Source organism: Taeniopygia guttata, chromosome 5 (assembly GCF_048771995.1).
Source record: "Taeniopygia guttata chromosome 5, bTaeGut7.mat, whole genome shotgun sequence".
NCBI lineage: Eukaryota > Metazoa > Chordata > Aves > Passeriformes > Estrildidae > Taeniopygia > Taeniopygia guttata.
The window spans coordinates 60,695,014-60,718,840 of record NC_133030.1 but is presented as its reverse complement, the minus strand read 5'-3'; the positions used below and the strand labels follow the sequence as shown (position 1 = coordinate 60,718,840).

The 23,827-nt window shown below is 47.6% G+C and overlaps 2 protein-coding genes across 5 annotated transcripts in view; both read right to left on the bottom strand.

Moving 5' to 3' along the window:
* Positions 1-774: 774 nt before the first annotated feature.
* CCDC198 (coiled-coil domain containing 198) lies at positions 775-11,661 on the bottom strand. The gene is made up of 6 exons (XM_030273243.4): positions 11,326-11,661; positions 7,133-7,209; positions 3,842-3,928; positions 2,738-2,836; positions 2,178-2,343; positions 775-1,481 (listed from the first exon to the last, which is right to left on the bottom strand). Exons 1-6 carry the CDS (start codon positions 11,522-11,524, stop codon positions 1,237-1,239), a joined length of 873 nt encoding a protein of 290 aa, XP_030129103.4. The 5' UTR covers positions 11,525-11,661; the 3' UTR covers positions 775-1,236.
* A 5,431-nt stretch (positions 11,662-17,092) lies between these two features.
* Positions 17,093-23,827, bottom strand: part of SLC35F4 (solute carrier family 35 member F4) — a 119,261-nt gene continuing 112,526 nt past the window's right edge. For all 4 annotated transcript variants that reach the window (XM_030275206.4, XM_002200612.6, XM_072930550.1 and 1 more), the window contains 4 exons: positions 21,861-21,986; positions 20,577-20,769; positions 19,176-19,265; positions 17,093-17,545 (listed from right to left, as the gene is read on the bottom strand). In XM_030275206.4, coding sequence (XP_030131066.1) covers positions 17,304-17,545; positions 19,176-19,265; positions 20,577-20,769; positions 21,861-21,986 — 651 coding nt within the window. In that variant the 3' untranslated portion in view covers positions 17,093-17,303. The remainder of the gene's footprint in view (positions 17,546-19,175; positions 19,266-20,576; positions 20,770-21,860; positions 21,987-23,827) is intronic.

The following is a 23,827-nucleotide window of genomic DNA, read 5'->3' as shown; positions in this document are numbered from 1 at the left end:
AGAGTTAATGCCCTTTGTCAGCTCTATATGGGCAAAATTGGTGCTGGCAGCCAGAGCTGTCTGTTCCCCAGGGCCAGGGCTGGTGGTGAAATCTCTCCCTCCCTCGTGTTTCACCAGTCCCCTACTTATCCAGTTTGCCACGTTAAAATAACTCTGATATTTAACTGAAATCTCCTTTTATATAAGTGCTGTGAATCCACAAAGTTGGTGGCCTTTATGGACCTCCAGGGACAGCCAGATAGGATACAGGAGAACTGGGTGAAGTTCCCGCTCAGTTAACAAATTATTTTGTAAGAAAAATGAGATCATTTAATAAAAAAAATTCAGTTTAAGTGAGATGGAAACTGCAAGAGCATTTTTGATAGATCAGACACCTTCATATAATCATCTTTTCCAATATACTTGGAAATGTCAGATTGCAACAGGGCAGCTTGTTAAAATCCCTGGTAGGTGCTGCAGCCTTGATCAGCATCCCTGGGAGAGTGTCTGCAGGAAAAGATGGAGATTTCTCCATTTCCATCAGTCACTCCCCAGCACTGAATCCCTGAGCAGGGGAAAAAAGTGAACCAAAGTCAGATTTTTCAGATTAGATATAAATCTGGAGGTTAGTTCTGAAGCAAGTATATATATTTCTGTGTCCAGGACAGAAATATATATATATATATATTTCTCTCCTCCAGGGGAGGAGAGAAAATTAAAAAAAAAAAAAAAAAAAAAAAACCCCAGAAAAACCAACCAAAAAAAAAAAAAAAAGCCACAAAAGTCAAAGAGGAATTTTAGAAATGTGAAAAAATGCCATTTGAAGACTTTCTAAATCAATCATTTTACCTTGCATTTTGAACTGGGGTTTGTGGTTTAGAAAAGGTTAACTCCAATATAAACAGGAAGATTCGGTAACTCAAAGGCAAGTGAAACATTTCATTTTGGTTGAAATTTGATATTTGGGGTTAACCAAGAACTTTCCCCAGCCCCCTCCTCCTCTCTCCACCCCCATTTCACTGTTGCTCCATCCAAGGCTTTCTTCCCCAGATATTTTGATTCAGCCACACAACCCAGAGGGATTTTATTCACCCTACATCAGTGAGCTCCTCATTTCCAGATGTCCTTTCCACTGGCCCATACTTACAGAAATTCCATGTACAGCCAGCAGTGCCTCCAACCTCACCCCATCCATCTGGGGGATTCCAGCCCCTCCAGATCTGGGGTTTGTTCCTTTGGCACACCCCAACCATGCCACTAGAAATCCCTGTCATAGAAGTCATCAAAGAGGGAAACTCTCTCTGTCTTGGTCCTCACAAGTGTGGGTTTGTGGTGGATTTTCTCTTCCCTCTCCCACTCCTCTGACCCTGTGCTGGAGGAGTCCCAGAACAGATCCCTCGTCCGTGGCTCCCTGCAGAGCCACAGATCAACCTTCCCCCTCTGGTCTGGAGAGAGTTCAGCCCTGCCAGGCTGCCTGGAGAGGCCTCCACCCCACGTATTTCCTGGGGGAGAGAAAAAAAATAACATATCATGGTTTTGCAGAGCTGCTCATCACCTGGAGTTGAGCTGGGAATGGCTATGGACAGCTGGGGGCACGTCAGGAAAATCCTGAGAGCTGCCAGCCAGACCAGACCCCATGGCAGGGGCAGGGGGAGGTGTAAAACACTCAGGATTGTGTTTGGTGAAATTATAGTCTGGCAATATGGCTTTATTCCCAAGGGGAAGAGAGCTGAGGTGAAGAGCCACCAGGGAATAGCAAGCCAGGTTTGTTCCCCTTCCTCCTGGTGAAAGTTCACTTTCAGGTGAGCTTTTCACTGATTTAAGCACTTTCAGCCTTGGTGGAACATTCCCAGCCTGTGCCAAAGGTTGTCACGTGCAGGCAAAGCAGGACAGGGCTCATGCCTTGCACAGGTCAGGATGAAGAGGTGGCTGAGATCCACTTCTGTAGGGACAGTGGAGAAAAAAAAACCCCTAAACTTAAAAAGTGTTCAGCTTCAGTGAGTGTCACATTTACCCCAGACAACTCTCTGAAGCATTCCAATGCTTTGTCCTACAAACACAGCCTTTCCCCCCCTGAACCTGCTTCTCATCACTGCAGGAGATGGAGCAGTGGAAACATCTTCCACAGGGAAACTCCTGTGGAAGGATTTAGGAGGGCTGGTGAGTTTTACAGCGCCTTGGAAAGTTATTCCACTTACCAGGGACATCTTCAGGAAAACGCTGATTGTGCTCAGCAGGGATGGGGTCTGGGCTTCTGGTGCTGTCACCTCTGTGGGGAGCCTCAAGGACATCCTTGGGGCTGAATTCCTTGATGTTTTGCTTATTGATTTTCACCTCCCTGTGGAGATTCCTCTTCAGCTCCGCCTGGGTTTGCAAACGAGTTGTCAACACAAGCAGCAGAGGCGAGAACGTGCTTTAATAGCTCGATGTGGCACAGCATTAGGGGGATGGCCCTGGAAATAATTGCACAGTCGAGTAGTTTAACCCAAGCAAATGGGATCTGCCAGCCTGGGTACATGACAGAAGGTGACTGGGACAGGGATTTTTGGTTTCTCCGTGAGTCATGGCCAAATGAGGGCAAAGCGTTGGAAAAATCACAGTAATTGCTGATCACAGGGGATCCCTGGGGATGCTCCCCACCAGCCCTCTGCCCAAGACCCAGAGAAAGCTCCTTTCACCTTCCCAGCAGGAGGTCTGAAGCCCCCTGGTCCGTGGGAGAGACACCTCCACCCCCTCCCCAAATCCACCTTGGCATTACCTCTCGTCGCTTGCGGGTCAAGTCCAGCATCTGGAGCTTGTGCAAGTGCTGCCTCCTGCCAGGGAGGGGATTCAGGCTTTGCCCCCTTTTCTCCAGCACCTATGAGGTATTTAAGGATGCAAATAAACACATCTGCACTTTCTGAGAGAGAAAGGAAGAGCCACCAGCTCCCAAACCCCTCGGGTTTGTGTCGGGGAGGTAAAGGCAGCGAGCCTCTCCTGGCGTGGCCACCTTGCAGGAATTCAGCCCAGATTTCCACTGTGCTTGCAGTTTATGCCACAGCTCAGGGGCAGGAGGGGAAAAAAAACTTCTTTAAAACAATGTATTCGTGCTTCTCCCCCCCGAGGTGTTTCTGCATTGAGTCAGCTCTCCAAGGTAATCTCATGATGCGAAGGGAAGGATGGCTTTTGCATTTTTGGGGCTGCAGGGGGTGTTTGTGGCACACAGTGTTTGCAGCCTTTTAAATCAAACTTTACAGAATTATTAAGGTTGAAAAAGGTATCTAAGATCATGGAGCCCAGCACTGCCAAGGCCACCACTGCCCCATGTCCCCAAGTGCCACATCCACATGGCTCTGAAATCCCTCCAGGGATGGTGGCTCCATCAGTGCCCTGGGCAGCCTGTTCTCATGCCTAAAATCTCATTTTTCCCTAAAATCCAATCTAAACCTCTCGTGGCACAAGTTGAGGCCACTTCCTCTCGTCCCTTGTCCCCTGGGAGCAGAGCCTGAGCTCCAAATTCCTGTCAGGGAGAGCGAGAAGGTCTCTCCCTTCTCCCCACAGACTGCAAGTGATGGGTGCTCAAATAAATCATTTAAAAACGTGCCCCTCATACTTTCAGCCTGTAAAATATTAAATATCCTGGCTCAGCAGGTCCATCTCATCCAGGGAACTGTCATGCTGGATATTAAGAAGCTTTCCCCACATTTTGGATCCTCTCAACCACACACCAGCACATCAGCTCAGAGTTCCTGGGCTCAGCCAGAGACAGGAGCACAGCCAGTGGTTCAGTACCAACTTCTGCCCTTCGGGGTGCCCAGGGTGGGAGGGAAAGGAGCCTGCAGCCAGGAATGGCTTGTGAAAGGGCACAAACTCATGCACTTACCTTTGGTTTTGGGCTTGCAGCCACTTCTGGCTGACTCCAGGGCTTCACAGGAGTGATTGCTTGTGGAGGGATGGCAGGTTCAAGCCTCTGCAAGTCCAGTATTTATAATATTTAGCATTGCTCGTTCTACAGGATCATAAAACTGGATATGAAACTACCATGTCATTTAAAGACTTCCTAAATTTTTCCAGCTCCAATTCTGGCCCAGCTGCTTGGGATACAGGAAGGAGTTTGGCATCTCAGGGAGATGAGCATCATTTGGTCCTTCAGGAGTGGCCCAAACTGGGGAAATCTTTTGCATTACAGCACAAGTAGCAAAGCCCCAGTTTGGCAGTAATTCCATCCCTGCAGGTATTTCTCTCTGAGCCCCAACAGCACCCAAAGCTCCATCCAAGACCAGAGTGAAGCCAAACCACAGCTCAGATTGCTTCATGGCAAAACTGGGTCATGCAGAGCTGTCATAATTTAATCATAAGAATCCTATCAGCTCATCAAAGATCCCAATTAGAAGAAACCTGGAGCACCATTCCCTCTGTCCAGCCAGTCTTTACATTGGCCTAAATGAGATCCCTCTGCAAACTGTGCATGGTACAAAGTGCCTGTTCTGGTGGCTGGTAAAACAGGCAGAGACTTGCTCTATAGGCTGCTCTGAGCATGGATTTTTATCTTAAGGAGCAAAGATGCCTCCTTAAATGATGCCAAGCTCTGAGGTGTTGCTGGGTCATTCCATGGCTTGGATTCCATAGAATCTCCACGTTGGAGAAGACTCCTCAGAGCATCAAGCCCAACCATTATCCCAGCACTGCCAGGCCCAGCACTAAATCATGGCCCTAAGTGCTACATCTACACAATTTTTGAACACTTCCAGGGGTGGTGATTTTGCCTAGAGTTCCCTCCTGGGAGGGGAGCTCAGGACAGCTTCCATAAAAATTAAAGAGGACATCGTACAGGACTTTGTAACACCCGACTTTTACTTTTTTTGGGACATCATTAACTCCTTGATTATGAACAAGTGCCCAAAAAACGGGGACATGTTGGAGCCCTGGTTACTGAGAATTTTAAACTTTCTGTGCTGACAGGCACTGGCCCCCAAAAGAACACTGCATTTGACCTGAGGCTGTGGAGAAGACTTCCAAAATTAAATAATAGAACTAAGATTATAAGTTAATAGCTTAAATAAGAGTATAATATCAGATAGTAGAAAACTTAAAGTTTTGAAATATAAGACTGTATATAAAACAAGATAAAATTTTTAAAACAGAAACTAGTCCTCCTTCTTCACCTTCTTCTTCATAAGTTTAAGTAATAAGTAATTAAATTTAAAAGTCCACATTACAAACCACAAATAATTAGTTATTAGGTTAAAAATAAAAATAATTTGTGTCATTTTTAATTAAACAATTTATCCTTAAAAACCTTATTAAAAAAAGGGAACAACTCCATTTAAAAAATTTTATTAAAATAAAATACTATAAACCTCACAATTTATAAAACTACAATATAAATAAAAACTAATAAACAAAAAATACTATCTGACACATTTAATCCCAACCCTAACAAAAAAGACTCAACAGGGACATGTCTCTGACTGTCTGCACTGAGCAGCTGCTGAATCCTGAGCTGTCATTTTGGATCTGTGTGAAAATGCAGGAGGGAAAATAAACATCATGTAAAGGGAGAATTCCCCACTAATCTCGAGCACCAAGTGCACGTCTCTTAGCATCAAAAAAAATCCCCACAAAGCTAAATATGGAACTGGAAAATGGCACTAGATGGCAGCATGTGCCACCACAAGCTGTGGTCCAGGCTGGCATCGCTCCAGAAGGCACCGAGGCCACCAGCCCGGGCTGGATGGAGGCAGAAAACCTCCCACAGCCCTCAGCTCACCGCCTGCCCTGCTGGGGAAGCCAAACTTTGGGATTTTGGGTAAAGCTTTGCTGTCCCAGGCTGGAAAATTGACTTTTCCCTTTAGTATTTGTGAATGTCACAGGTTTTTGTCTGGAAATACTCCCCGATCAAGATCCTCAGAGTCCTTGAGAAGGCCACATCATCCCTCTCCGATGTCTTTGAGAGTGTTCCCAGAGGGAAAAGGCTTTTGCTGGAGCTGTGAACACTCTCTAAGAGCAACAGGGTTAACAGAGCCTTTGTGAGTGTTAACCAGGAGTGTCTCAATAACACACAAGTGCAGCCGTCATGGAAATAAAATCTGCAATTAAAAACTCCGTGCTGGTCAGAGGTTTCTGAAGGGAACTGTGATTCCATATGACAGATGTCAGGGTGCAGGTGGGCTCAGTTCAGATGTCACTCCTGCATCATGCCACTAAACCCAGGGACAAGTTATTCCATAGCTGGTGGCCACCTCTGAGCTCCGAAGCCACCAGTGTCACCCAGAGCCACAGCCCTGAGGGGAGTGGGCTTAAGTGACCCCATTTGATGGCTCTTCCAGTCTTTATTATATTTTAAAGATCATACAGCAAGGAGGTCTCTTGCTCCAGTGGGTTTCCTGTTCACAGAATCATGGAAACCTGAAGTTTTTGGGTTGGGAAGGACTTTAAGGACTCCCTGTCATGAGCAGGGACACCTTTCACTAGACCAGGTTGCCCCAAGCAGATTCAGGTTGGATATTGGGAAGAAATATCCATGAATGAACACTGGATTTGAGCTGTGGCCTTATCAGTGCGAAGTGCAAGGAGGAGAAATAAAACTTTGAAGATATTTCTGAGCTTTAGTTATGTAAGGGTAGCCCTGGTGTGGGGTCAAATATTGGCGGTAAGGTCATGGGGTTTGGGTTTTGGGGAGGAATAGGTCTGGGAAGTGCAGGATGGGGAAATTGAGTTTGGGCAGGTAGAGGGCATGGACAGCAATTCCTGAAATGCAGAAGGGTTGCTGTGTCCTCGTGCACAGCAGGTCTGTCTGTCTGCTTCACCATCTCTGCCCCAACACCGCTGCCTTTCCCCAAAGAGCCAAAGTCAGCCCCACACGATGCCAGCTGGATCCTTTTCTGCAAAGGGCTCTGTCCTGGCCACACTGTCCCCATGGCAGCACCAGGATTTGGCTGCAGGTACCCCCAAGGACAAAGGGACATCCCAGCAGAGGTGTCCCTGTGTCCCTGCTGGGTGTCCCCAGAGCACGCGAGCTCGTGATCGCCCAAAAGTAGGACTTGCCCCTTGTGCTGCTGTAGGGGATTTGCTGCCCCCACCGTGGTGCTGGGACACGTGGACCTGTCCCCAAAAACCCCACAGGGAGGGGTCAGTCAAAGCAGCCCCCAGGGAACTTCCAAATTCTCCTTACCTGTGGCCTTCGAGGCGGGTGTTGCTTGATGATGCTGGTCCCATCCTTTCCTGGCAAGGTGTTCCACGAGAGGGGCCCTTAAAGGTTAAAGAAGTGGATCAAGTTACTTTTGGGTGCACTCAGCAATAGTTTTATGCCCTGTTTTTTAGTTGGCTTCAGTGTCTCACTGAAATCCCTGGCTGTGTATTCCTGTAACACATGGAATATTCCATTGGCTGCAGGAGTAAATTGGGTGTGCCTGTGATTTCTAACAAATACCTCTCCAAGATTCCCTCTGCAACCACTCCTCATGCTTCTAAATATGACCATCATATTTAGATGTGCCTCCTGTGGCCTCTCCCAGCCCCTGGGATTTGGGTGGGCAGGGGTCTCTTCTCTCCATGCCCTGCAATCATCACGTGGCCAAGAAATCCCTGATCTTTGCTGCCTTCCCTCTGGTAAAGTCAGGCCCAGGCAGCAGTTTGGGTCTTCTCCTGCTGCTCAGCCCCTGAGATTTGATTATTGTTATTTTTTGGCGGGACTGAGTGTGACATTCACAGTCTCTGGACAGAGAGACAGAATTCTGTCTCTCAGGAGAAGCACAGAGAGAAGAGGAAACAATCTTTATCTCTGCTCCTTTGCTTTCCCCATGTGGAATGTGGTGTGGAGATTGTTTACCTGCAGTGATGGCTGGGTTGGATTCTGGTGAAGGTTGTTTGGGGTCAGTGACCAGTGGGATCCAGCTGTGGCTCGGGCTCTCAGCACAGAGTGATGAGTTTATTAGTTAGGTAAGTAAGAAGTATGTAGAATAGGAAAGTTTCTCTTTAAATAGTATATTAATGTAATATAGTACAGTGTTAATAAAGCAAATCCTTCAGCCTTCTGATCTGGAGCCAGACATCATCATGTCTTCCCACATCTGGGGTCACCACATTTTACTGTAACTGAGCAATTCCTCTGCTGCTTTACTGACTGTGGCAGAGCAGGGCTGCAGCAGCAGCAGGAGTGAAAGGGCTGGGTGCACTCCCAGACCCTGGAAATCAGCCCAAAAAACGTGTCACACACCAGTGACCCCCTGTTAGTTATTAGGGCAGAGCTTTCTCCGAGGCCTGGACGGGATCTGGGCTCGGGTCTGTTCTGTGCTGGTGCTCTCAGGTGGGCACCACTGCACCTTTTGTTCTTTTCTTGCACAAATAAACGCTTGCATGTGCAGGAAGTAATTCTTTCACACAACAGTTTATCTGTTTATCCCCCCAAAAGAGTGTCCTGGTGCACTCAAATGACATTTTTTACATGGAGCTCAGTGAGGTGTGGCTGAGCAGCTGCTGAGGAGGTAACAGAGGAGGAGAGTCGTGGGTAAAGTGCAGAAAGGGCAGTACAGCTGATGCCAAATTTAATAGTCACATTTAACAAGAAAAGCAGTATTTTGGAGGTTATTTTATGGGGGACTTCCTTGGACCTCATGGCAGATCACCAGGCTGGGCTCTTGGGGAAGAGAGAGAAGACAATCACAGAATCATGGAGTGGTTTGGGTTGGAAGTGATATCGGATAAGTGACCCCCAACGCCTGGGAAGAATGAAGGCTGAACTCAAATGATTTCAGAAGGCTAATTAATTACTTTATTAAACTATATTATACTATAACTATATTAAACTGACAAGAATTATCACTAACTGGCTAACTAGAAAACCTGTGACTCTCTCCTGAGAGTCCCGACACACACGTGGATCCAATTGGTCAGCGAATCCAAACACCACCACCAAAATCCAATCAAACAATCCCCTTGGGTGAACAATTTCCATACCACATTCCACGTGGGCACAAACAGTGAATGAGGTAGGAATTGTTTTTATTCTCTTTTTTCTGCTTCTCTCAGGAGAAATACTGAGGAGGTTAAGTCTCTGTTCAGAGGGTATGTGAATGCCACAAAGTGACCACAAAGATCTTTTTTTTTTCCACTCCCTGCCATGGGCAGGGTCATTTTCCTCTATCCCAGGTTGCTCCAAGCCCCATCCTTGGAACACTTGGACACTTCCAGGGATCCAGGGGCAGCCACAGCTTCTCTGGGCACCCTGTGCCAGGACCTCAGCACCATCACAGGGAGGAATTTCTTCCTCCTGTGAGGCTGCTGGGCTGTGGGAGATGGTGACTCCATCAGGTAAATGTTCTGCAGAGCCCTGGCAATGTTTAACCACTGAGTGAAGCTGTGCCTGCTCCACACACAGGAATGGGAGACTGAGGGGAAAATTTCCAGCACAGGAGCTCCTCTGGAGACAAACCTCATCTGCAGGGAACACAGGGTGGAATAGCAGCCTTTTAGGGCAAAAGGGGCTTGTGGAGGATCTGCAGGCAAGGGGGTGCACAGGGAATTTCTGAGGGGAATGGAAAAGGGAAGGAGGTGGCCCGTGGAGATGGGAACAGGGACACGACGCAGGGAAGTGGCTGTGACTTAGGAGAAGCTTGTCCTGGTGAAGGGTATGGCTTAGAGAAAGCTGTTTCTCCCTTAGGAGGTTTGATGGTTTGTGTTTGGGGCGGTTTTGAATTTTTTTCTCCCATCCTATCCATGCATGGGGCTGGTAGGACATTTGCCCTTACCCTCTGCAGATACAGAACTGGGGGCTGAGGGCTGGCTGTCCCCAAATCACCAAGCCCCAGCTCAAGGCGTCCTTGTGGCTCCTGTTCTCCTGTTTTTTCCCCCTTGCACTTTAGCAGCAGCAGATCCTCTCCTCTGGGGGAATCTGGATTTAAAATAAGCCAAGCTGAACCCTCTTAAACCAAATAAAACCTATTCTCTGGGAGGCTTTGCTTATTTAGACAGAAGTTCGAGTTAATACTTCACTCAAGTCCTCCTGAGCATACTCATCTTGCTTCTGAAAATGGAAAGTAATGGAAGATTGCATTTATTAATTTTTTAATAAAATACACTTTTTTAAAACAAGCATTTGTTAAGTGCTCAGTGATAATTTTCCAGAACAAGAACATTTGATTGTTCTTGCTCTCGTGGAGTACTTAAAACCTGCTCTTCTACAGCAAGATCTGTTCTGTATTCTCCTCAAAACCACAGTTCTGGGAATGTCACTGCTGTCATTCCAGAGGTTTATTTGCTTTCACTGCTTCCTGATGCCACCTGATGAATGATCCTGGAGGAAATATCCAGCCTCTGGTGAAGCAGCAGTGCTTCACACCGCTTGGTGTGGGTCAGAAATTGATTTTTGGGAATGGAAAAGCAGGGAAGGGAGTGCTGGGGGCGCAGATCCTCCTCCCTCTGCCTCGCCCTTCCCCACACCCCGCTGGTTTTCATGGATGTTCCTCCCCACATTCCCCTGGGAGCTGTGGGAAGGATTTTTTCAGCATCCAGCTGGTTGTGGAGAGCTGCACCTCCTCCTGCAGCTGGATGCAGAGCTCTGGGAAGGATTTGGGTGTGGATGGAGTTTGGAGGCTGCTTGTGGGGAAGCACACACAGCCAGGCTCTCTGCCTTCCTCTGCCCCTGGAAATCTGCCTTTGATTGCAGAGCTGAGCTTTACCTGCCCGGAATCTGCCTGTGCTCAGGGCAGAGATGTGCCTGGCAGGGGCGGGTGGGCAGGACAGGGCTGTGATGGGGTCACAGGGGGTGCACAAGGGCTTCCCTGGGCACAGGTGGGTGCCAGGGTGATGCTGGGCTGTGCCAGGGTGTTACAGTGAGCTCATGGGCACCCTGTGCCCCCCTTCCCCTGGGACCCTGTGACTCTGATCAAGATAACCCTGAACCCTCCTTTCTGCCCGAATGGGGTTGGTGGAGAGCCAGGGAAGCCCACCCTGTCCAAAACCTATATAGACCCCTGAGATTTCCTGTTTGCTCTCCACATGGACATCACAGAATAAAGAGAGCTGTTCCAACACCCTGGGGTAAGAGCCTCTTTTGAATATTTTCCCCCTCTCCTGATATTCCTCCCCTCACAGCCCCTTATCTCTGAGCTAGTGAGATTCTTTGGGGGCTGCATGAGGGGGGGAAACTACACCAGGGGGTGCCTGACGAGAGCGAGGAGCCGGAATCTGCTGAGTGAGATGCTCTCCAAAACAGTGGAAGGGGAAAAATTAGTTTTCCCAAAGCTAAAACATCCTGGAAATGGCAAAACTGACAGAAAGCTGCTGTTGAAGGACAGCACAGCCCTGCACCCACCCCAGGGTGCAGCCAGCAAAGCCCCAGCCCAGTGAGCCCAGGTCCCCCCTCACCTGCAGAGGGTCCCTGGTGCCGGGGCTCCCGCAGAGGAGGCAGCTCCAGGTGGAAGATGGGCTCTCCCCAGGGCTGGCCTGGCTCTCTGGGCAGCCCCTTCAGGGCAGCCAGAGCCCCTGGGTGGGCACAGTCCCCCTGCCTGGGCACCGGGGCCACCCTGGTCACCCTGGGCTGCGCCTTGGAGGAGGTCAGACCCATCCTGCAGAGCCAAGGCTCTGAGAGGAGCAGGAAAACCCCTGGTGCACGTCCTCCCTGGGCACGTCCTCCCTCCTCTGTGACCACCCAGAGCCCAGGCAGCTCCCTGCCAGCTCCCACAGATGTCCTTCCCAGCTTGGTTAAACATTGATCCCACCCCAGCCATTCCCCTGCAGGGAAAGCAGCTCAGGAGCCACTGCCAAGCCCTGGAGAAACTTTGTTTTTTACCTAAAAGTGATTTTGAACCAGGGCCACCACCTCAGCTGGCCTGCAGGTATTTTTTCAAGCAGCTCTTTTGCTAAAGCTTCAGGTTTTGGGAGAAATTCCATCCCTGGAGTTCCAGAAGGGTCAAAGTGTCTCCCATCCTGCATGGGAGAAGCAGGTTCAAATAAATGGAAATAAAGCCTGGCCCAGGAGCTGCCCCCACCTTTGCTGCTGCTGACTGGGGGCACTGCTGGAAAAAAATGCAGCTTTAGGACAAATCTAACTGAGAATATTGGTGAAAGTGAGTAATATTTGATAGTTCATAAAACCATAGGATCATAGAAGGATTTGGGTTGGAAAGGACCTTAAAGATCTTCTAGTTCCACTCCCCTGCCATGGGCAGGGACAATTCCCACTAGACCAGACTGCCCCCAGAAGAAAATATTCATCCCTGGAAAATCCCAGCCAGTTCACGTTTTCAGCCACAAAGCACCAACATCTCTCATGACTTTGCTTTTCCCAGGGCACGAGGGAGCAGAGCAGCCTGGCCTGTCTCTTTTTTTTTTTTTTTCCTTCTTCTTTTCAAATGAAAATGTAAAATCAACACCCTGATTCCCTCCCAAGTTTCTCAGTGCTTACTGTCTATTTTTCCTTTTTATTTTAATTACCTTCCCCCTTCCAACAGGTCATTCCTGTTAAGCAGCTTGGGAAAATAATGAATTAAATGCAATGATGGATGTGTGGGAGCAGTGGAAACCCACGTGGATGTTCAAGCCCATGGTGCTTTATGCTTTATCTGGTGTTTTTTACCCAGATGCTGCCAAAATCCTGACAGGCTCCCCACACTCCCCCGTCCCCTCTCCTGTCCATGTTCCTTTCTCAGAGAGTTTTACTCTGTAAAGCCAAGAGGCCCAAGAGCAGCAGCTGAAGGTTTGGGGTGGGAGGGAGGCTGCAGCAGGATGCTCCTTCTGCAGGTCATTGGGGCAAGCTGAGATCCTGGTCAGGGATGTTCATCCTTCTCTTGAACTGGGGGTTATTGAATGCAATAATGTTATTTTATTTTGCCTATACATGAAGTTCAGTGAAATTCCCGAGTACTGTGCTGTAGAATCATGGGGCTGGAGGAGCTTTGGTCCATACAGTGCCACAGCCCTGCCAGGAGAGCTGGAAGAATTTTATCCCCTTCTCCCATTTCATTTACTGCTTTAAAGTCTCTCCCAAATTCAGCTGGAACTTGTAAGCGATGATGATCCCGCCAGAATTGGATTTTTCAGCGAATTTATTGCAGTCAAAACGAAATCATTGACTGCTACGTGCTTGCTTTAAGGAGGATACTGGGAAAAGCTCAAGGGCAGGGCAGTGCCACGACTTGGGGCAGAATTTGTTACCTTCACACAGGGCAAAGGCGAACCAAGGGGCACCACTCAAACACCCACCTGCAGCAGTGGATCACCTCTGCCTTAAAGCTTCTCCTCAAAAATGAGTTTTAAATCACAAAAATACCCCACGTGAGATGGAAAGTGGGAGGGATGGATTTTTGCCAAAATAATGCCTGGGCTTTTATACAAATCCCCAGTGAGTAAAGGAGAAACAACCCCAGTGATGCAGGCTGCTGTTTATCCTGCTCAGGCAGCGACAGCGTGAGCTAATGGATCAGCAGAGGGAGGAAAACATCCCCTGGCTGGGACACAGGCTGCAGTGGCTGATAGAGCTTGTTATTCCACATCTGTGAGGTCAAGAAACACGGCTCCTTCCTCCCTCTGCTCCTTGTCACTGCTTTTGGCAGGGACATTGATCTTATCTCAGCCCAGGCTGATAACACTGCCCCTGCTGCTGGCACTGCTGGCTCTGCTGGGATACTCCAGGAGAATGGAAAAATAGAAGGATCAGCCTTAAAGGATGTTGATAATGATGGTTTGTGTCGTTACCTTCCATGTTTGCATCGTTACCTTTCATGTTTGCCTAAGATTTTACAGCAGAGAAATAACAAATACTTTTGTTTCACATATTAGAGTACGCTCTTCGCTTCCAGGATTCTCTTCCAGGATTCTCTTCCAGGATTCTCTTCCAGGATTCTTAGTGGAAGGAAATACAAGAGCAGAAAAATTAACAATGACCATTCTGAGTGCTTTGCCAAGCACTTTTGAACAAGCAAAACTGAGTCATGCATTTTTGCATCAAAAGCCATCCGAGATGCTTGCCCTGACTGCCAGCTTGTCAGGGAGGGATTCCAAAGTGTGATGTGTTCTCTCGATGATTGCTTGATTTGTGGGACAGCACGGAATGCCAAAGGTGTGATGAACACCCCAATCCATTAAAAACATGGCTACTTTTTTCCCTGTGTAGGCTGGACCGTTGTTTTTATTTCTGGAGGCCAACCTAGTGAAGAAAATGCTTGCAAAAAGTGATGACAAACATGTTTGGCTGTTTGTCCTGTGCGCAAGGAGGTAAAAACTGCACCTGAAAACGTGTCTACTGATCCATGGGTGTTTTTGAATTTCCCAAAAGCTGGGTATTCTGTGATACCTGTTTGCCAAAACTGCAGGCTCTGCAATCCTCGTGGATTGGCAGCTCCTGTGGATGCAGGAGGTTGGACAAACTGGCACGTTCTGTTCTCCTCCCAGCAAAAAGGAGAATCTGGTAACGCAGCTGCTGGATCAAAAGTGGCATTTTCCTTGGGAGACAGTGCCACAGAAATGGAGCCTCACACTGGTAGGGAGGGCAGAAGGGGCTGCCAGAGAGGTGAAACCCCACCTTGCTGGGGAGGGTAGAAGGGGCTTCCAGAGACACCCACAGCAGTGGAAGTGGTGACATCCGACCCCTCGATGGGGGTGATTATTGGTTTGCTGTTCCCCTGATGGATCACCAACAACATCAGGTCAAAGAGCTTCTGTTTGTTGTCTGATTTCTTGGGTTTGGTGGGGTTTTCTCCAGCTGAAAGGCAGAGGTGCACTCCAGGGAAAATGTCCATGCTTAACGAGGAATTTGAACTGGAGGTTGGGCAAAGGGTGGAGGAGGGGGTTTAAGGCATTGCTGAGGTGGATGAGCACCCTGGAATCATCTGGGAGCAGACTGCCCATGGAAGTTGTGGCTGTGCCATCCCTGGAAGTGTTCCAGCCCAGGTTGGATGGGGCTTGGAGCAACCTGGAAGAGTGGAAGGTGTCCCTGCCCATGGCAGGGGGATGGGACTGGAAAATCTTTAAGAACCAATCTGTTGGAACCCTGATTGCTGAGGATTTCAGACTTTGTGTGCTGATAGACACTGACCCCCAGGAGAACTCTGCACTGACCTGAGGACGTGGAGAAGCTTCCAAAATGGAATGAGCACTGGGATTGTGGGGGTGGAGTTTGAATAGAAGTGTGTGACATCACATGGGGGAAAACTTAGAGTTATACAGTAATATATATAAAGCAAGATGGAGGTTTTAGGGTGGAGCCTGGTCCTTCTTCTTCACCTTCTTCTCCATGGGTTTGGGTGGTTTTGTGTGATTAGATAAAAAAGTCCACATTGCAGACATGGGTGGTTATTGGGTTAAAAGTGAAAATAATTTAGGTATCATTTCTTAATTGGACAGTTTATCCTTAAAAGGCCTCGTAGAGAGAGAGATGGGGCTCCATTTTTAGTTTGTTGGAGTTAAGTGCTGCAGAACTCAGGGTTTGTGAGACTGTAACAGAGATAATAAATAAATAAATACATACATACATAAAGTAAATAAATAAAAATAAAATAAATTTAAAAAAAAAAAGAAGAAAGAAATAAAAAGAGATAAAACATCTGAGTCCCAACAAGAAATACTTTCTGGCCATTTAATCCCAGCCCTGGCAAAAAGAAGCAAAGAATCCATATTATTCCAAACCTGAATCATTCTATGAACATCAAACCAAAGCAGGGATGCTCTGCTCAAGCCTTCCTTGCTGGGACCACAGTCTTTTTAACACGCTGTGCCCCTGGCCATGGAGCAGGGGAAAGCTGACTCAAACAATGGGATTTCACATGATTTTCCCTGTGGAATTCTCAGCGAGGTTCTTTGAAGGATCCATTCCCATGAGGCTGCTTGCCAAAAAGTATTCATCAATGCACGCTGAAAAGAAAGTTTTGTGTCCCCCATGTGTTCAGTTTGGCAGGAGCTAAGATTTCAGTAAAACACATCCCCAAAACTATCTAGCAATGTAAATTAAAACATCAGCTCCAAAACTGTGGGGAGATGCCAAGCTGCCATGTGCTGAGTGCTTTCAGCCCATCGGTATCTTCATAATTAACTTTTTTTGAATATTTTTTATTTATCTCCTCTCAAAAGCAGCAGGCCTGGAGCTGTAACAAGCTTGTATGCAAACCTTACACCTCTGGGTTTAGGGCACAGGGGACAGTTGCCTGGGTTGGTTTTTGCAGCCCTAATTCTGCAGCCATTTGATGAAAGAGCCGAAGTTTGTGTGTTTTTTTAATATACACAACTATTTTTTCTGCCCTGTTGGCTGCAAGGAATAGTTTCGACATGGACATTAAAAGATTTTAAGAACATCCAAAAAAAAAGAGTCAAATAAATTATTATTTACATTATTTTTTTGCCCCTGGCAGAAATACCATCAAAAACACACCTAAATACTTTGTACTTGGTTTTATTCTTCCTTGGGGGAAAAAAAAAAAAAAAAGTTTGTCTGCCTATCAAGTGCTCTCAAATAAAGACAGTCTGGAGCAGTCAATCCCAGGAATGCTGTAAACCAGCCTAAATTACACAGCAACAGGCCTAGGGAAGGGATTGGGAGGTTGGTTGGTTTGATTTGGCTTTTGAAAGACTTTTCCACAGTAGAGGTCAAGAAAAATACTCATTTGTCCCAACGCTCTAGAAAAAAGGAAATGGCACTTCCCAGGGACAGCAAAGGCAATCCAGGGTTTTCCATCTCTCCTGAGACTTTTGTAGCTCAGCTGGGAGTGCAGCTTTTCTGGGAGAAAACAACGTAAATAAAGCTATTTCTTGCTTTACTAAAGGCACTCAAGTTCCAGCACCACTTCTAGAAAGGTGATTTTGGAAGGAGGCACAGCTCAGTGTGGTCTGGGAGGAGAGGCCTCATGTTCTGTACACCATGGAATATTTATTCTGGTAATAATTGAGAATACTGTTGCGAACATCAGAAATTAATTCTCCAAAATTCCAGGAGAGGTTTGAAATGCTTTTCCAAAACTGCTACCTCGCCGAAAGGACACTTCATTGAAAGTAAGTCAAGATGTTAAATTTTGAGATTTAGCTGGATATATCCAAGATATGTATCCTCCAAAATGGCTCTACCTCTGCCAGCAAAGAGAGATAAACGATGTAACCTGGATCCACATTTTAAACTCACCAGCTCAGAAAGACACAAACTTAAACATTTGTATATTACAAAAGATTTTATTGCAGTTATTTACACCCGTTCCTTGTTAAGTGTATAAATGTAAACATTTATCATAGATGTACTTCTCTTATCTTACAGTTCATCCCCTGCTCAGGTTAGATGACATTTTTTGAAGCATACAGGTGGTGAGGAAAGTTAAGCTATATTCACAGAATATACATCTGCCTGCAGGGAGAGTCCTCCAGCCCTACGCCAGCGGGATGGACACTGTCCCGTTGGCTCTGCTCCTGCTCCTCGTGTGGACGCTGGATTCCGTGATGTCCTCGGAGTGATCCTCGCTCTTCTTCTCCTTCAGGCTGTTGATGAACCTCAGGGTGATCTCGTCCCACTCCTCAGGCAGCAGCATGAGCAGGAAGCCGATGCAGATGATGATGGTGGCCCCCAGCCGCACCACGCTGAAGATCATTTTGTGCTTCAGCAGGTCCACGGCTGGGAGGAGAGGAAACAACAACAGAATCAGAGCAGCAGCAGGATGGACGATGGCACCAAGAGTGTTGGAGCCCAGCACATCCCTCTGGCTGCCCTGGCTGGCTCCAGACCCTGGCAGGGGTCTCAGACACCTTGGCAAGAAGTCAAAAACACCTGTGGCTTCAATTTTAGCCCGTGGAAAAAGCTGCCAACTCTGTGTGAGGAATTACAAGTCACAAGGGTTTGAGCAGTGTGATATTTGAACTAACACAGGGTGGAAAAGTAGAATTTTGGGATTTTTAGAATGGGGTTCAAGGGGGTGACAAGATGGAGGAATCTGGGTGTGTCCTGGCCTTCTTCTCCTTCATCTTGTCCTCTATGTCTTGGTGTGATGGTGGCACTTTTCTATTGGTTTAAGGTAGAGATTCACAGTCTAACATGGGTGATGGGAATTGGGGAAGAAATTGTAAAAACAGACACGTAGTTTTGAGTATATAAGGTGGGAGACACCCCAGGCTCAGGGGCAGATGGCCACGGCCTCCTTGCTAGCCAGAGCTCAGCAGGTCAGAGAAAGAATGTTTAGATAAGAAGAAATAAACAACCTTGGAAGTGAAATCAGACACATTCCAGGCTCCTCATTTGGCTGCTCGGGCTGAGGGAAGCAAAGACTCTTTGTGATCCCTTGGGGTCACCCTGACCTTCAGAACCCCGAGAGGAATCGACACAGGAGCAGCCTGGCATGTCCCTGTGACCCTCTGTCACACTCTGGGGGTGACACTGGCTGTGGGGCTCTCAGATCTCCCTGAGCTTTGCCCTGACAATGCAGGACTAGAGGTGCCACAGCTTCGGGGCTGGATTGAGCCTCAAGATTTCCGTGGTGAAGGGTCTGTGAGGGAGCTGTGGTGGCTCAGCCTGGAGAAAAGGAGGCTCGGGGGGAACCTTCTTTCTCTCTGCAAGAAGAGGGTGCAGCCTGGCTGCACAAAAGGGACAGGACAAAGGGAAAAGACCCCAAGTTGGGACAGATTGGATATCTGGAAAAAAATCTTCTCTGAAAGACTGGTAAGGCACAGGCACAGGCTGCCAAGGGCAGTGGTGGAGTCACCATCCCTCAAAGTATCCAAAAAATGAGTGGACATGGCACTTTGCTTTATAGTTTAGTGAGCACAGGGATGAAGGTTAAAGGTTGAAGGTTGGACTCCATCATCTTGGAGGTCTTTTCCAGCCTTAATGACCCTGTGATTCTGTGATTTCTGGGACAGAAGGCACTTTATAGCAACTCTTCTATCGACAACAGGCTGCATCAGCAGAGTGTTCCCTCAGGCTGCAGGAACCAGGGATGGGGAGAGAGCTCCAGGTGCCTCCAGGCCCAGCCTCCCAGCTCCACAACAGCCCCCACAGCACACCTGAGCCCTTGGGCAGCCTCCCCCAGGCATGGCTTCACAGCTGCATCCCCCAAAAACCAGATCCTCCCCGCTGCTCAAAGCCCCAGGAGCGATGAGGAGACTGAAGAGCAGAGAGCTGCTCAAGAGCAGAGGTTGTTCAAGACAGACTCTGGAGTAGATTTCCACCCAACAAATTATTTAAGCAATAAAGTGCTTTCTGAGTTCCCAGGGGCTCCTTTTGGCAGCAGCAGCAGCTGTGGCACTGGTACCTGCATTCCCAGGGACGCTGAGCACGGTGCCGATGGAGATCAGGATGGGGTAGGTCAGCACCACCCCAACGTTAACCAGGATGTTGAAAGCTAGGGAAAAACAGAGAATAACACATGAGAATGGGGGAAAACACCAGACTGAGACATTTCTCCTCCACCTAGACCCTAAAGGGACAATATGTGATATTAAGTATACACCACAATGAGGGAGTTGTCACAAAGTGATTGATTTTTGTTTTTTTTCTATAGGAGAAATTTTCAAAATTTTCTGATTTTCTACTTTTCTATAAAATTAGGGGAAATTCTTCACAGGGGAAAGGGGAGGGCTGAATGGCCTTTCACAAATCATAATACTGAAGTTATCATATTCCATGCCTTTGCACAGGCTTTATTCAGGTACAAAAAAACTGGTCTTTTGTTGTTTTGGGGTTTTCTTTGTTACATGACAGCACTCCTAGAGAGCTCCAATTTCCTTGAAAGATTAAAAAAACCCTTGAAGTTTTCTTAAGTTTCTTTAGCTTTTCCTTGAATTTAAGTTTTTGATCACCCACCACCCAGTCCTGCTGCCGAATCCCCGGCATAAGGTTGGGTTTATACACTTGGGTGACAAATTATCCATAATTTTGGTCCCCTAAGAGCACACAGGGCAGCTGCAGTTGTGGTTGGAGCAGCTCGAGGTGCTCACAGCAGCTCAGCTGCCAGCCTGGCCACATCTCAGGATGGGATGGGCAATGACATTCTCTTTGCTGCCATTTAATAAACACATAGTAAGATAAAGACCTCTTCAATTATGGAATAAAAGAGACTTTACCAAAGGAAAGGATGCTGTTATATGTGGAAATGAAAATGCCCCTGGGCTAAATCCAACAGGTATTTTGCTGGCTCAGGAAGAAGGAGCCCTATGTAAGCCCTGCCCAGAGCCTGCAGCAGCCTCAGAAAGGTGCCCCAGCACTGGGGGTGCCCCTGTCAGTGCACAAACAGCCCCCAGGAGCTGACTGGGAACATGCAGCCCTTTGAAATGGGATTTAAAGCGGTCAAGCTGTGCCAGAGACAGGGGCATTGGTGTGGAACTACTGTAGGGATGGAAAAATGGGCAATTATTAGTGCTGCTTCATGTTTACTCCCTGCTATTACTGTTAATTATTAATTATTATCAATTGTAACTATGCTTACATATCAATTATTAATTGTATCTCAATTAATAGTAATGTTTCACAAAGTGTAATGAAAAATATGAATCATTTCTAAGGAGCACCAGTTTGCACTGGGACCAGAATTAATCTGTGAGAGAGCTCTGCTGCTTAAGGGGACAGGGGGAAATTGTTTGTGCCCGAGGCCAATTTTAATAAGGGTTGGAGGGGTGAAGACCTAGAAAAATAAATAAATTGTTTTATCACTTACCTAACCAGAGGCCAGCTACTCCACACAGGTAGCCCCATGGCACAGCAGAGAAGGGGTACCAGTACTCCACTTTTGTGAAGTAGAGGATGATGGGGGTGATGGAGATGAAGATGAAGTTGAAGAAGCCCAGGGTGGACACGAAATGAGCTGCTTCCCCGAAGTTTGCACTCCCAAGAAACATTTTGAACAAAACCTGGAGAGGAGAGGAGAGAGGAGGGGTTTAGATTCCATGCCTGTCACCGAAGCACTCCATTCCCCTGGGAAGAGTGGAGCAAAGGACAACTTGGCACAGCCCTTTTCCCTCACAGGAGTCCTGCAAGGGGATCTTTGGTGGGATTTCTGCAGTTTCCTGTGTTTTAGCCCCATATCTTTGTCACAGGGATGGCTGAGTCTGTATAACAAAGCTTTACACAAAATGCCATGAGGAACAAGTGTAGAAGAACCCAGGAAAAACCAAGAATAAACCAAGAACTCGAGGACACACCATTCATGCAGTAGGTGTAGAGGATTTGGGCTGAGTGTGGCAATGCTGGGGTTTGGGAGGAGACTACAGTGACTTCCACAGCATGACCCTGCTGTGAGAGGAAAACCAGCCTGGAAGGGCTCACTCTGTGAGAACCTGTCCTCTGTGAGCCTCAATTCATGAACTTTGAGTGACTTTTGAAAGGCCACAACAAATCTATGAGTGAGATGAGCAGAATCTAAAGCTGCAAGGGCAGCTTCTGATCCTGCCACGACGCACTCCAAACTTTACACAGGCAGCTGAAAACAAACCCAGCCACGCTCAGCCCTGCCTGTTCCTGAGACACAGAATCCCTGCCTTTCCCAGCCCTCACCCTCCAGAGCAGCCAATTCTTCCAAGCAGAAGAAGAACAAGCTAAAGAACAGCCTGTGCCAGGCTGACACCAGGGCTCTGAGCCCAGCCCGTGCCAGGGAGCTGCAGGGCAGACCTGGGGTGAGCTGTCCACCTCCTGCTGCACATGGAAACCCCCTTTGAAAAGTGTTGAAAAACTCTTGTTGTCATGATTTAAAAATGATCTCAAACTCCTCCTGGTGTGGCAGTGGAGATTTCATTAAGGCTCATCAAGAAAAGCCGTTCTGGGTAATTGGCAGATGACAACTCATTACCCTCATAGCAAATTTCCTGACGTTGTCACAACGAGAGTGACGCAGGACAAGGAACGGAACAAAACATTCATTTTACAGCGATTCTCTTTGTGTTTGTGTCTTTTTAACAGGCAATGTGAATGAATTTAGGAGTGCCAACAAACAGTCGTGACCTACCTTATAGAGTGCCGATGTGGAGGCTGATCCCACGGCATAGGCCACCCCGATAATTGAATCACCCTGGAAACCATCTGCATATGCCATCATTACAATTCCTGTGATTGCCATTATTGCTGCCACTATCTGCACAGACAAAGCAAAGCAGTGTAAAGCTGAGATCATCACTGGGAGGGGCTTCTCATGAGCGTCATTACCTGGAGCTTTCTTGTTTTCCCTTAAATAGTGAAGATTGTGAAGCATAATGGAAGTGTGTGCCCTGACAGGGGTGTGGATCTACAGCACTGCAAATTCTGCTGGGGCCTACTGACAGAACATCCATCATTATGGATTTTGTCAGCTAAACATCCAACTTGGAGAGGCACCTGTGAGATCAAGAAATTTTAAGGCATCACACTCTACTGTACAACAAGAGAAGTATTCAGCAAAGCCACCAGCTGGACTTGAAATGCAAACATGAGATGGCCAAACAGCCTGGAAATTTAGTCCAGTGGAATGAGCCCTGTATTTTGGAATACCAGGATACCACAGGGAGCTCTTCCAGCTGTTTTGGCTGTGCCCTTTTTTTTGGACAGATATGACTGAATTTCTTCATGAAGCTTTACATCTGTGCTTAGGTTTTTGGCCTCATTTGAAAATCCCAGAGAGAGCATCTAAGGAGCTTCAAAGAAAAAGAATAGGAATCATTAACTACACCACATCTGAAATCCTGGATCTTGACTCCAAGAACCTTAAGGAAGTGGTAGGGAGCCCAAAGTGTTTTATTTTTTTAAAAGAATAATTCCACCTAATTGCCCTCAGCGGGTAAATGTGGAGTGTGAATTTCAAAGACACTGAATACCCAACTTTCATGGAGTGTTTCCTGAGCCAGTGCACATCTCCTGAGCCAGCACCAACGTGACATGGGCACTTTGACTCTTGAAACCATCACTGAATTTCATTTAAGAAATATTTAGTCCTGGATAAACCTCAGCTTCAGCCCACAGACTTCAAAGACTTCATCTCAATCCAAACACGTGCCCTCCTGTAAAACAGCCTTTCAGAGCTCACCGTTTTGCCAAGAGTCCCAAAAAACCACTGGCACTCATCCCAGCCAGATGTGAGCCAGACTGAGGCAATAAGCACAAAAAAATCCCCAAAAATAACTTCAGCAGAGCCAGTCAGTAGAGCAAAACTATGTTTCAAGGGACACACAGGACAGGGACACATGACTGACTCAGGTGAGGCTGTTCCCACACAGGGGACGATGGGGAACCCAGAATCACCTCCCAGGGCAGGGCCAATCTCTGAGACTCCAGGTAAAAATGTCAGTGCTCCTAAATCCCCCAGGCATCCAGACCAACATCTTCCCAGGAAAACTCATCTCCTGGGCGCAGCTTTGAGTCCTTCCTCATCACCATCAGCCCTTGAGGCACACAGGTGCCACCTCACGTGGCAGTGGCTGTGCCAAAGTCACAAACCCCACTGCCAAGTCTGTGTCCCACCTTACTTCCACGTGAAACACCCCAACTCCAAGACACAGGTCAGCAAAAACTGAAGGTACCACTGATACTCCAAATTCATCACGAAATGAAGCTCAAATCCAGATCCCTCAGTCTCTCAGTGGTGTGATGAGATCTGGGAGGATTTTAGCAAGAGGGGAGCAGGATGTTGCCCCCCTTTCCTCCCCAGGATAACACATTCCAGCAGTGGGGCCATCCTGGGAGACACCACACAGAAGTCCCAGCCTCAAAGCAATGTCCAGTGATGGCCAGGACCCCTCAAACATCCACAGCCTCTCCTCTGGGTGTGCAGAACACCCCTCCCTGCCACACTGCCTGGCTGGAGTCACCTCAGGCTGCCCTTCACATCCTGCCCTGCACAGAAATTCAGGATTTCAGCTGTCAGCTGGAGGATTTCCAGCAACGTGTCAGTCTCAGAAGGCAAAACAGAAGAGTCCAATGTAGTAATGCCCTCCTTCCAAGGGC

Excerpts from the sequence above, each read along its gene's own strand:
- CCDC198 (XM_030273243.4), bottom strand. The coding sequence starts at position 11,524 with ATGGGTCTGACCTCCTCCAAGGCGCAGCCCAGGGTGACCAGGGTGGCC. Across the intron at positions 7,210-11,325 it reads GCACCAGGGACCCTCTGCAG|GGCCCCTCTCGTGGAACACC; the intron begins GTGAGGGGGGAC and ends TTAACCTTTAAG. Across the intron at positions 2,837-3,841 it reads CTGCAAGCCCAAAACCAAAG|GTGCTGGAGAAAAGGGGGCA; the intron begins GTAAGTGCATGA and ends AATACCTCATAG.